Source organism: Maniola jurtina, chromosome 25, assembly GCF_905333055.1.
Source record: "Maniola jurtina chromosome 25, ilManJurt1.1, whole genome shotgun sequence".
Taxonomy (NCBI): Eukaryota; Metazoa; Arthropoda; class Insecta; order Lepidoptera; family Nymphalidae; genus Maniola; species Maniola jurtina.
This window is the reverse complement of record NC_060053.1, coordinates 5,286,652-5,299,303: the sequence shown is the minus strand read 5'-3', so window position 1 is coordinate 5,299,303 and position 12,652 is coordinate 5,286,652. Positions and strand designations below refer to the sequence as shown.

Genomic DNA, 12,652 nt, shown 5'->3' with positions numbered 1-12,652 from the left:
ATAAACTTTTAATAGTAGTAGGTACATAACCATAACCTATATATTTTTTTTAAAACTGGTTTTACCACAGACCAGGGTTTTTTTTAAGTTTTACGGCACCATCACAGAGGCACCATGGTACGGCGCAGAGTAATGCACAGAGTAGGTAAACCTGAATACGTTTCACGGCTTTGGGTTCTAGCTTTTTTGAGCCTTGTAGGTTCCCAACGAAATTTTAATGAGCAAAAAAATAATGGGAAAAAGAGAGTGAGTGGACAGATCTTTTTTGTGTCTCAAATATAGATACAGCCCAAGGATACAGCAAATAAAGTTTTCTAAAAATATTATTTTGAGTTTTGATTAAAATAATAATATGTAGTTTATTTTATTTTATGTACCTACTTACTTACCTTATATTTTAGTCTGAATATTAATTATATAATTTCTGTATATTTTTTGGGAAACTTTATTATTATTATTAGCCAGGACCCTGCCCGCGCCCCGTACAAAGAGAAAATGGTGGAATTGGAACGATTTCATCGGAAATATGTGAAGATACTACATGATATTGTACCGGTGACCGATACCGGATCAGATAATGTGGAAACGATCTACAGTTCACGAGTAGAGTTCGCTCAGAATAGGACGGGAAACAGCCCGCTGGCGCTGAATGAACGAGCAGCAGCAAAGGCTGTTTATAATAATAATTATTATTATTCTATGATGATTATAACCATTGGATTTTAGTAAATAATAAAAACGAGTGTTACTTTTAAAAATGTTTATTAGAAGGATTATTTCTTCTACAATTAGTTTTAAAAACCGCCGACTATTTAAGGGTCTACCATGAATCAGACCACTCCATATCCGCTTCCTCTGCCTGGTCCCCTGTCGTCCCCTGATCCTCGGCAGGCAATGGCTCGATGAGATGAGCCGCGTCCGTCAGGTATTTCGACACCTTATAAATGGATAACTTGGTCGGTCTTATCACCAATTTAGCGTTTTCTGCAAAAGATATTAAATAGTAGATTATAATTTTTTTTTCTCTCTCTCGTCTGGCTTTACAAAGATTAGCCAATGTTTGTAGTTATTTGTAACAAGTTAGTTAAACTATACAAGTATGGACCCCGTTTGTTTCTTGTTCGATTCTCGTAACTAAACATTTTTTTTTTGTTATGAAAAATATTAGTCTGGTGTAACTTAGAAACAAAGTTTTGGAAAGCAGTCTTTATTTATTTGTATATCTTTTTTTTTAATTCGCTCCTTAACTATTTTCAAAGCTGATATACTAATGCGTATATAATCTGTTAGCTAGTTTCATGGACCTTTCTACAGCATAAACTTTGTTTAAAGCTTCCATACAAACATTAGAGATAAAGGTCATTTTAAAATCGCAGCGCATGCGCGTCGCCCAGCTGACAGATGAGGGTACGGTTTTAAACGTTTTTTGAAACAGGTCAGATGATATGCACCATTTTGTACGTGAAAATGGATGTAATTTTCGTAATTAGCACCTCGATATACTTACCTAGATTTTTTAGTTTTATATGTTGATGAATAGCGCCGTTTTGGATTTGAAACTGGACGCCATTTTCGTAATCAGCACCTCAAGAAGCATTGATTTTCTTATTTTATACCAGTGAAGCGTTTAAATTAGCAGGTCCTGCGCCTGATCGTCACCGATCGTGTCGGATTGCCGTACCATATTGCTATGAGAGTGCGGGAACTTACTCAGAACGGTACCATCGGCTTGGAGCAGTTTCAAGTGCATCTCTCGGGGCACTTTGACGGATATTAAGTTGTACATGTGCTCTGAGCGGATAGTATTCGTAGGTCTGAACTGTCGGATGAACGGCATCATTGCATCTTTGCCGGGCAGGTAGGGTTCTCCGTATATCTGGATAGGAGACAGTCAAATACAGAGTGTAATTAGAACGCTAGAAACAACGAAGACAGGTTATAGAACTGATGATTACTGTACCCTCAGTACAAGATTTTAGTTCTCACCAATATTGAGAGTATGTATTTGAGTGTCGAAACACTTTAGCGTTAAAGTAAAATGGCCCTTAACTGCTCAAGTTTGTACATATATACACAGTTAGCGGAAGCGTTGCAAAATTAAAATCAATAGCACTGAATTTTTTTACATCAAAGGTCTTTATTTAAAAAATTTCGAAATTTTAAAGGTTTCGAATACTATCAAAATTGGTGAGAAGTAAAATCTCATACTGAGGGTACTGATAACTGATCAGATACCGACGGCATTCCGAACAGCACTTGTAAAAGTTTAGTTGAATTAAAACATTTTGAATTTTGTTTTTTTTTTTTGATACCACAAGAAAATGCGAAAAATGAACATTTAAAACAACCTGTATTTTTAAAAGTTCGCCAATGTATTGCAAACAAAACATCTGTCTGATGCTAGTAGATGCGTAAATAGGTGCCGCGGGGTCAATAAAACGGCACCTATCTACGCAACGGATAGCGTTTGCCATAGTCGATATTTGTGGGAATGAGTGTAATATTTTATAATAAAATTCCACAGTCAATTTTAGACTTGCCTTTACACAAGTTTAAAAAATGTATTAAAAGTATGCTCCTGAAAAATATACAATCGAAGATTATGTAAATGACAAAAAAGCTTGGATTTAACTCGCTCCAGCACTACACGGCGCTGCAATTGCTTGTATATAGTATGGTATATTATTGTATATTGAATACTTGAAAAGAGCAACCGCAGAGTTTCTTGCTGGTTCTTCTCGGTAGGAACGGCATTACGAACCAGTGGTAGATTACTTTGAAGATTCAAAAGTACTTGTAAAAGTTTAGTTGAATAAAAATACTATGAATTTGAATTTGAATTGAATAAAATTAGTACTAAGTATAATTAGAAGTTATTTAGATTATCTAACCTTTACTACACAAAATCTATCCTCCACAGGTATCAATTGCTTGGTAATCACTTGCTGCACCATCTATAATGAGAAAAAATGGTCAAGTGCGAATTGGTCTGCACACGAAGGGTCCCGTAGCATTCTACAAGAAATAAGTAATAACAATACATATTTTTATTTTTCATATACCAAAATTGTAGTTAAAAAGTAACAATAAATTGAGTTACATTAGAGATGCTTATCTCTAAACACAGATTTCTTCCAGCTTCCCGTTCAAGGTTGTGAGTAAGGCGTATTAATACGTGGAATAGGTTTTTTGGTGATGTAACCACATGTTCACGGTTTCCAGATTTCAAAAGTCAAAAGTCAAAATCATTTATTCAAAGTAGGTACAATTATACTCCTTTTGATGGTCGAAATCGTTAAATTATCGTCGATATAGTGGTGGTAATTAATTACGAAACTTAAAACTAAAGCTACGAGGGTTCCAAACGCGCCCAAGTCTGAGAAGAGCCCACAACAAAATCAGCCAGGATTTTCCCCTTCACTTGTGCTATAAGACATTGCTACCTGTGTTTCATGATTCTAGAACGGTCAATAGCAAGTACTCTATACATTTTAATTCCCTGAAGACAGACAAGTGATCTTATAAGAATTCCTTTTTTAACCCCCAACCCAAAAAGAGGGGTGTTATAAGTTTGACGTGTGCATCTGTGTATCTGTCTGTGACATCGTAGCTCCTAAACTAATGAACCGATTCTAATTTAGTTTTTTTTTTGTTTGAAAAGTGGCTTGATCGAGAGTGTTCTTAGCTATAATCCAAGAAAATCGGTTCAGCTGTTTGAAAGTTATCAGCTCTTTTCTAGTTACTGTAACCTTCACTTATCGGGGGTGTTATAAATTTTTTATTTACACTTGTTCCTTTTGAGGTATGGAACCTTGATAATCCTTTACATCAAAACCGAGAAATCTTATTAATAAAAACAGCAGTGTATTATCATATGTGTACAGTGTTAGTATTGAAAAATTCTATTAGAATGTAAAGGATTATTATTTAAATGATACGACAGCTTGGGAATGAGTTGCCAAACAGCTTTGATAGTTCTAATAAGTACAAGTGATTTTGTAAAGTTGTGATAGTAAAAAAAGAATACCTGGCTGAGTTTGTTGTGGGCTCTTCTCAGACTTGGGCGCGTTTGGAACCCTCGTAGCTTTAGTTTGAGTTTAAGTAAAAAATTATCACGACTATAATATCATCTTTCAAATCGTACAAATCGGACAAACAAAAGGTGTACAATGGTATCTATTTTGAATAAATGATTTTGATTTGTATCATAGGTGTATACTCACAGAGGGTATATACTGCGCTAGATCCTTCAAGTGTTTCCGGACCTTCATCGTCGCAGCTTCCTCGGGCGTCGACGTCTCCTCCTTCACTTCCAATCCATTCACATGACCCACTAGCTGCGACAAATACAAGCATTTGTCTGTCTGTCTGTCCGTCCATCTGTCGTGTCTGTCAAGAAAACCTATAGGGTAGAAGTCAGACTCGCGCACCGAGGGTTCCATACTCAGGTATTTTTCCGACATTTTGCGCGATAAATCAAAAACTATTATGCATAAAAATAAATAAAAATCGGTTTTAGAATGTTCAGGTAAGGCCCTTTTATATGATACCCCATTTGGTATAGTTATTTTACTTTGAAAATTGAAAATACTATTATTTGTTCATGAACACTTTTTTTTTGTGTTGTAACCACAAATTCACGGTTTTCGGATTTTTCCTTTATTTGTGCTGTAAGATCTACCTACCTGCCAAATTTCATGATTGTAGGTCAACGGGAAGTACCCTATAGGTTTTCTTGACAGACACGACAGTTAGATGGATGAACAGACAGACAGACGGAAATACAAAGTGATCCTATAAGGGTTCCGTTTTTCCTTTTGATGTACAGAACCCTAAAAACCGATAGACGTTGAGGTCCCAAGATGCTAGAATGGCAACCTCGCACGGGAAAGCCCCATGGACCTATGTCCAGCAGTGGACGTTGGCAACCTCATACGGGAAAGCCCCATGGACCTATGTCCAGCAGTGGACGTTGGCAACCTCATACGGGAAAGCCCCATGGACCTATGTCCAGCAGTGGACGTTGGCAACCTCATACGGGAAAGCCCCATGGACCTATGTCCAGCAGTGGACCTCCAGTTGATAATGATGATTACGATAGTGAAATATACCTTCTGGGATATTCTGACGATGTGGTTCTGGCACAGCGTGTTCAATGTATCAAAGGGTAATGCTTCACCTGCAACAAAATATACTCAAAGTTGCCAGTCTATCGGTATTCTACAGGATATATTTCGGAGAGTGTGCACAAGAGCTCTTTGACCTAGTTCCTCCTTCACCTTTCTACCATCGTCAAGGTATGAATCCGTAGTTAGTTGAAATTCCTCGGACACGTACGAAGCGATTTGCTTCCTCGTTTCTAATCCGAACCGCTAGGATTCGGAACACCCTTCCGGCATCAGTTTTTCCCTCCAATTTTAATATGGGGACCTTGAAGTCAAGAGTGAGTAGACATCTTCTAGGCAAGCGCGCTCCATACAAGTTAGCGCTTGACTGCAATCACACCTGGTAGTAAGTGATGATGCAGTCTAAGATGGATGCAGGCTAACCTGGAAGCGGTATGGCAGTTTTCATTAAACCCATACTCCTTTGGTTTCTACACGGCATTGTACCGGAACGCTAAATCGCTTGGCGGCACGGCTGTGCCGGTAGGGTGGTAATTAGCCACGGCCGAAGCCTCCTACCGGACCAGACCAGATTAGGAATTATCAAATTCCCCTTCAAACTCTTGCCGGGAATCGAACCCGAGACCTCCCACAAATAAGACCGCCAAAAGTAGTCTATAAATATTGTAAGTTGTAACAAGATAAAGTTGAAAACTAAAACCCAACTGCGATTGTCTTAATAAACGCTGAAATATTATTAGAGTAAAATTGTTTTTCTGTCGCTTGGTATATTTTAATGTTATTGTACATTTATATACATAAGTTCAAAATTTTCTCCTCTTTCATTTGACATCCTACTAGATACAATAGCAAAAAAAAATTTGTGGAGACCTACTTTTTCTTTGATGTAACATCAGTTAGGTCAATTTTTTTGTATAAAATATAGCCTATATCACCTGGACCTATACAACGAATCAATTGACAACTCATTCATTAAAATCGGCCCAGTAGTTGAGGCACTACGGTGGAACACACAGAATTTGGACACAAACATACATACGTAGTCTGCTAAAATGACCACCCTTCCTTTTGACTTTGCCCCACTCAGGTAAAAAAAAACCACTCACTCGTTCCCCCAAACCCCAGCGGGCAAGTAGTCATTTGTTTCTCTTGCGGATTCGTACGCTTCCTGCCCAATGAGTCTTGGACGCTGTGAAGGGTTTGGATGATGAACTGGAAGTCCGTGTGGTGTGGATATCTTTTGCGGTAGTTCTTTGTCAGTTGAAAGCCTGACTCGGTGGTGTGCATTGGGTCATCTACGATTTGTTTGAGTCTTTGATATACTACCTGGAATGTTAAAGACTTCAATTTAAACTTAACCGATCTATTTCGAAAGGCATTCCGACCAGTGGTAGATGCTCTTGCTCTTGACGATACAAAAGTACTTGTAAAAAAGTCTAATTGAATAAAAATCTTTTGAATTTCCTTTACTTTTTATTAATTTTAAGTCTTGGACTGTAGTAATAAAATGATGTGATGTTTTGTATAGCGGTAGATTATATTTTTCTTTATTTTGGACATAATTACTAACGTCACTTTTTACGGAAGGCGATCGATGACGTCACAACGCGATAAACAGCAAATATTTTTCGATTTTTCAACAGAAAAATAGAGTAACTATTTAGTAATTATTTATAAAAAAAAATTTAGAAGCATTTTAGTTATGTAAACAATAGTAGACTGCAATCTCACTTAGTGGTGAGTGATGATGCAGTTTAAACCTGGAAGGGGTACGGCAGTTTTTATTAAACACATACCCCTTTCTACACAGCATCGCACCGTTAAATCGCTTGGCGGCACGGCTTTGCCGGTAGGGTGGTAACTAACCACGGCCGAAGCCTCCCACCAGACCAGAGATTTAGAAAATATAAAATTCCAAACTCCTGCCGGGAATCGAACCCGGGACCTCACACTAATAAGACCCACAGCATTTACCACCGCGCCAGGGAGGTCATCAAAATGGAGGGGATGGATTGATGTTAATACCTTTAAGGTGGAAGCGACGGGCGTGCCCGCGAAATTCAAATTTAATTTGGTTTTTCGCAATTTGTAAACTAATACGACAACGTTGGCTGGTATTTTAATTGCGACAATGGCAGTATCATCCTCACAGGTTTATATAAAAATCTTTACTTGAAAGGGTCCAGTTTAAGAAATTAGCTCTAGTATCAACTAATTTGTGAGTTATAGTCGATACTAGAGCTAATTTCTTAAATTGGACCATTTCAAGTAAAGATTTTTATATAAACCTGTGAGGATGATACTGCCATTGTCGCAATTAAAATACCATAAGCCTACGTTGTCGTATTAGTTTACAAATTGCGAAAAACCAAATTAAATTTCAATTTCGCAGGCACGCCCGTCTCATGCCCCTCGATAGCTCAACGGTTAAAGAAGCAGGCTGAAATCTAAAAGGTCGCCGGTTCAAACCCTACCCATTGCACTATTGTTGTACCCACTCCTAGCACAAGCTTTACGCTTAATTGGAGGGGAAAGGGGAATATAACGTCGTCTTAGAGTGAAAACCTCGGGAATGCATTTTTGCTCAAATTTATTTTATTGCGTTTCTAGGAAGAAAACCTCGCAACGCACATCCTGATCTGACTAATTTGTTCATTCGATACTCGTAAGTCGTAACGCCATCTATGACATTAAATGAGAAACTCGTAAATACTCGCTTCTAATTTTACAGCACGCAGTTTTTTCTTCCTCCTGAAAAGTTACTTCTTTTACACTTACGAGGTTTTCACTCTAAGCCGTATGTCATAATGATAAACTTGGCTAATATTCTAAAAAAAAATGACTGAATGTTAAACTCACCCTTCCAATGGTCTCCAGGAGCTGGTGCTTAGTAGATTCGCTCAGACGGTACAGTCCTACGAACTTGTTCTGCATTTCTTTTACTATGTTCTCTAGTGATTTGGAGAGGAGCTGAAATTATAATATTCAAATTGACGTATTTAGTAAAAAAAATATTTCAAAATCGGTACAGGCGTCTTTGAGTAATCGGGGAACATACATAAAAAAAAAAGATTCCGACGAATTGAGAACCTCCTCCTTTTTTTGAAGTCGGTTAAAAAAATCCTAACTACAATTTATTGTCTTTTTAGGGTTCCATACCTCAAAAGGAAAAACGGAACTCTTATAGGATTACTTTGTTGTCTGTCCGTTCGTCCGTCATGTCTGTCAAGAAAACCTATAGGGTACTTCCCGTTGACCTAGAACTATGAAATTTGGCAGGTAGGTAGGTCTAATAGCACAAGTAAAGGAATAAATCTGAAAACCGTGAATCTGTGGTTACATCATTTAAAAAAAAAACTAAAATGTGTTTCAATTTTGAAAGTAAGTTAACTAAGTATACCAAGTAGGGTATTATATGAAAATATCCTAAAACAGATTTTTATTTATTTTTATGTATAATAGTTTTTGATTCATCGTGCAAAATGTTGGAAAAAATACCCGAGTACGGAACCCTCAGTGCGCGAGTCTGACTCGCACTTGGCCGCTTTTTTTTTTATTTTCTACCGACAATTAAATCCTTTTTTTAATTTGCCTAGGGTCCTGAAAATTTTTCTCTATGAACACCCTCAAAAGCAGGTGAGAAAGAGGTGATCCAATTGAAACATAGGTACAAAATACTATACTGAGAGCCTCAATAGCTCAACTCAAAAGAGTGGACTGAAAACCGAAAGGTCGACGGTTCAAACCCCGCCCGTTGCACTATTGTCGTACCTACTCCTAGCACAAGCCTGAAGCTTAGTTGGAGAGAAAAGGGGAATATTAGTCATTTAACATGGCTAATATTCTTTTAAAAAAAAAAAATACTAAATGACTATTATAATGACCCAAATTTTGACAGTTTCCGAGAAAGAGCAATACTTAGACAAAAGGAACATGATATAAAGTTACAATAACAATAAAATTTTCATCACATTTTCTGACCAACAGAGTTGTTCATATCACACTCACACTAATATTATAAAGGCGAAAGTTTGTGCGTATGTATGGGTGTGTGTATGTTTGTTACTCCTTCACGCAAAAACTAATGGACGGTTTTGGCTGAAATTTGGAATGGAGATAGATAATATCCTGGATTAGCACATTAGGCTACTTTTTATCCCGGAAAATCAAAGAGTTCCCACAGGATTTTTAAAATTTATATCCACAGGAACAAAGTCTTGGGCATCAGCTAGTAAGAAATATAAATAGGTACCTCTTTTGCTGTAACATTGAGTGGTATATGCAGCTTTCGTCGAATCTTTGTTGGAATTGTCTTTGGAGTATGCGCAAGTGGTAGCTGTAACATAAATAATAGAATAGAATAGAAATGTTTTTATTCAAATGAACTTTTACAAGTACTGTCGAATCTAATCTAAATCTATATTTTTACGGTAGTAGTTTTTACCTACACTTCAAGGAATTTCCTAAATAATTTTTAAATACATATCAATAATTATCTGCAAAGTGCTGCTACTAAATGGCATTAACAGTCGCTTCAGTACTGAGTGAACATAACTTAGTGGCATGAATTACAGAAATTCCAACGACAAGCATGCCTCGCCATTACAGGCTGCATGAGTACCACACCTACAACAGCACTTGAAATTATACTGGGGATCCCGCCCCTGTACTTACAAGTCAGAGAGGAAGCAACGCTCGCAGCCTTGAGACTGAAAACCTCAGGTCTGTGGAAAGAACAGAACACAAGGCACACTAAAATTCTAGTGCAAAGCATAACAAAAGAACCACGCCTGGAGTGGAAATGCGATAGAACCAGGAAAAAATACATACTGGACAAACCATATAGAATAAATCCAGAGATAAACATAGATCCGAAGCCAACACAAGATGCAATAGAAGTGTACACCGACGGATCCAAAACAAAAACTGGCACAGGAGCAGGGGCCTACTGCCAAGAACTAAACATGAGAATAAGTCACGCACTCGGTAAGGACAACTCTGTCTTCCAAGCAGAGTGTGTAGGCATTACAACTGCAGCCATAGCAATGGCAAACCGACAGGTAACAAATTTTAAGATAAACATTAACTCGGATAGCCAAGCTGTTCTTAAAGCCTTGGCTAGATTTTCGACAACCTCTGAACTCATACAAGACTGCCACAAGGCTCTGGAAACACTCGCCATGTCGAATGACATCACCCTACGGTGGGTCAAAGGACATGATGGGGACCAGGGAAACGAGGCAGCGGACGCATTAGCACGCAAGGCTACGACGCTGAAGGTGACAGGGCCAGAGCCTATGGTACCCATACCCTTCAGTGAGTATAAAACTTGGTTACACGAACTAACACTTAAAGAGCATTCTCATCTATGGGCAAACGCAACTGACTGCAGGCAAGCCAAAGAGGCTTTCCCTAACATAGATATACGACAAACTAACAAACTACTCCGCCTGGACAAAGGTAAACTTAGGAAGGTGGTGGGACTCATAACAGGGCATAGCCCACTAAACAAACACCTTTTCGTTATAGGTGTTACCGACAGTCCTCTGTGCAGGGCCTGCATGGAGGTCGATGAAACACCGACGCACGTGCTCCTGGAGTGTGCAAGCGTAGCAGAACATCGAGAACGCCATCTGGGATCCCCAACCTCACTTCATGAAGCCCTCGGCAACCTGGGCGGTCTACTTGGCTTCTGGAGCGAGCTTGGATGGCTGGAGTGAAGACTTCGGCGGGGAGGGGCAACGCACGCACAACAGACGGAAACGTTTAAGTGCGGAAACCAGCCCAGAGAGAAGAAGAAGAAGAAGAACTTAGTGGTCAATAATATGTATTCCAAAATTAATCTAAATCTAATAGGTTTAAGGCGCTGTGGTTAGCTGTTTCCATCTCTCTCGTACAGTCTAACATTTTCAATGATTGATTTAACAATTATTGTGTTACTGTGGCTAAACGATAACATTACATTAATTTTTGTATACATATATGTACTCTAATTTGTAATATACCTAGTTTGATAAAGAAAAATATGGATGATAAATACTGAATGTTTTCCCCATTTATCTCTATGAAATACTACTGATATTACTATAAAAATGTTTATAATGAAGATAATATTATTTTTGTGATGTAACTACAAATTCCGGGTTTTTGGAATTCTCCCTTAACTTGTTCTATTAAAACATTGCTACCAGCAAAATTTTATGATTCTAAGTCCACCGGAAGTACCGTTTAGGGTTTGATTCCACACAAACAGACAACAAAGTGATCCTATAAGGGTTTCTTCTTCTCTGGAGATATGGAATCTTAACACTCTCTCTGCCACATGGGCAGCCGGCATACCAAAAATTAGCGCACCAACTTTGCTGTTATATTTTCTTGGTATGCAGTGAAAGAAATTGCATGGCGAGCATGCTGCCATCATGGCCTGGTGCGCTAGAAAAACCTTAAATATGCATGGCGGTAAGTGTTAAAAATAAATAATGTAAAACATACATTTGGCACAGTATCTGGTACAAATGCTATCATTTGATTACACTTCAACTTATTGGCATTAATTGCGTTTATCACATCTTTAGTAGACAGCTTCTCTGCGAGACGTATGTATGCAGTTTTGCCATTTTTGCTGTGTGTGAAATTTAACGCCTCAAAGTGTCCTCTGATTATCGGGGCAAGACTTTTCACTAGCCCCTTCAAATTCATCTGTGAACAAGTGTAAATTAAGTTAGTAAGACCACTGACAATCAAAAATTTTACCTACAATGGTAAATTTTGAATAAATACATTGTGCTGTCAGTAAGATTTTGTATATTTAATAGAATCTTTTACTAGAATCTTTTACAAACAATGTTATGTTTGTGAGAAAACTATTGCTAACCTTAGGTGGAATATTTTTAATTGCTATGATAACCATTTTAGCAACAATATAACTCTTATTATAATTTAAGCCTTTATTATTTATTAGAGAAGTATGGATAACTGTAATTATTAGTTTATAAATAAAAGACTTCCTCAGGACTTCTGTAATTGGCTCACACTAAAAAATTAAAAAATATTATGTACTATTCTCCAAGTTACAGTACTATAATTTTTCATTGAAGTAGAACCATTTTAAAACAAAAATGTAATTGTTTAGTTTACAGCATGTTAACAGGTTTATTCAATGTGTTCAATAATTTTATCACCCCTTATCACAAGACACAAAACAAAACAAAATTTATTTTTTTTGATCCCGGATTACTGGTCTGTACTCTGTGGCAAACACAGACCAGCAGACCAGTAAGTGGCAAAGAGATTATACGAGTCTATGATATAATCACTACGTTTTTTTCTCTGTGGTTTGATCATAGAGGCTGATCTCAGCACAGGATCTCAGAAGCTGCGCCCTCACTCAAGTGCCACATGAGCCTTGTCGGACTGTAGACACGGGTAACATTGCTAAAATAGCGAGAGCTTTTAGAATGACACAATATTGTAAGTTTCGTGTAAATATGATATCTTTTACAGAATTAAGAGTTTCGAGGTTTCTA

The 12,652-nt window shown here is 37.7% G+C and overlaps 1 protein-coding gene across 2 annotated transcripts; it reads right to left on the bottom strand.

The window, feature by feature from the left end:
• Positions 1 to 745: 745 nt before the first annotated feature.
• LOC123878162 lies at positions 746 to 12,385 on the bottom strand. Of its 2 annotated transcripts, none has more exons than XM_045925266.1 (10): positions 12,001 to 12,385; positions 11,619 to 11,825; positions 9,379 to 9,462; positions 7,986 to 8,096; positions 6,233 to 6,452; positions 5,112 to 5,179; positions 4,224 to 4,337; positions 2,892 to 2,954; positions 1,709 to 1,876; positions 746 to 985 (listed from the first exon to the last, which is right to left on the bottom strand). In XM_045925266.1, the coding sequence occupies exons 1-10, from the start codon at positions 12,034 to 12,036 to the stop codon at positions 821 to 823; spliced, it is 1,236 nt and encodes a 411-aa protein (XP_045781222.1). In that variant the 5' UTR covers positions 12,037 to 12,385; the 3' UTR covers positions 746 to 820. The 2 variants fall into 2 exon arrangements, with proteins under 2 accessions (XP_045781222.1, XP_045781221.1); XM_045925265.1 differs by having other exon boundaries at positions 746 to 984; positions 1,711 to 1,876; positions 6,233 to 6,467; positions 12,001 to 12,384.
• Positions 12,386 to 12,652: the final 267 nt, after the last annotated feature.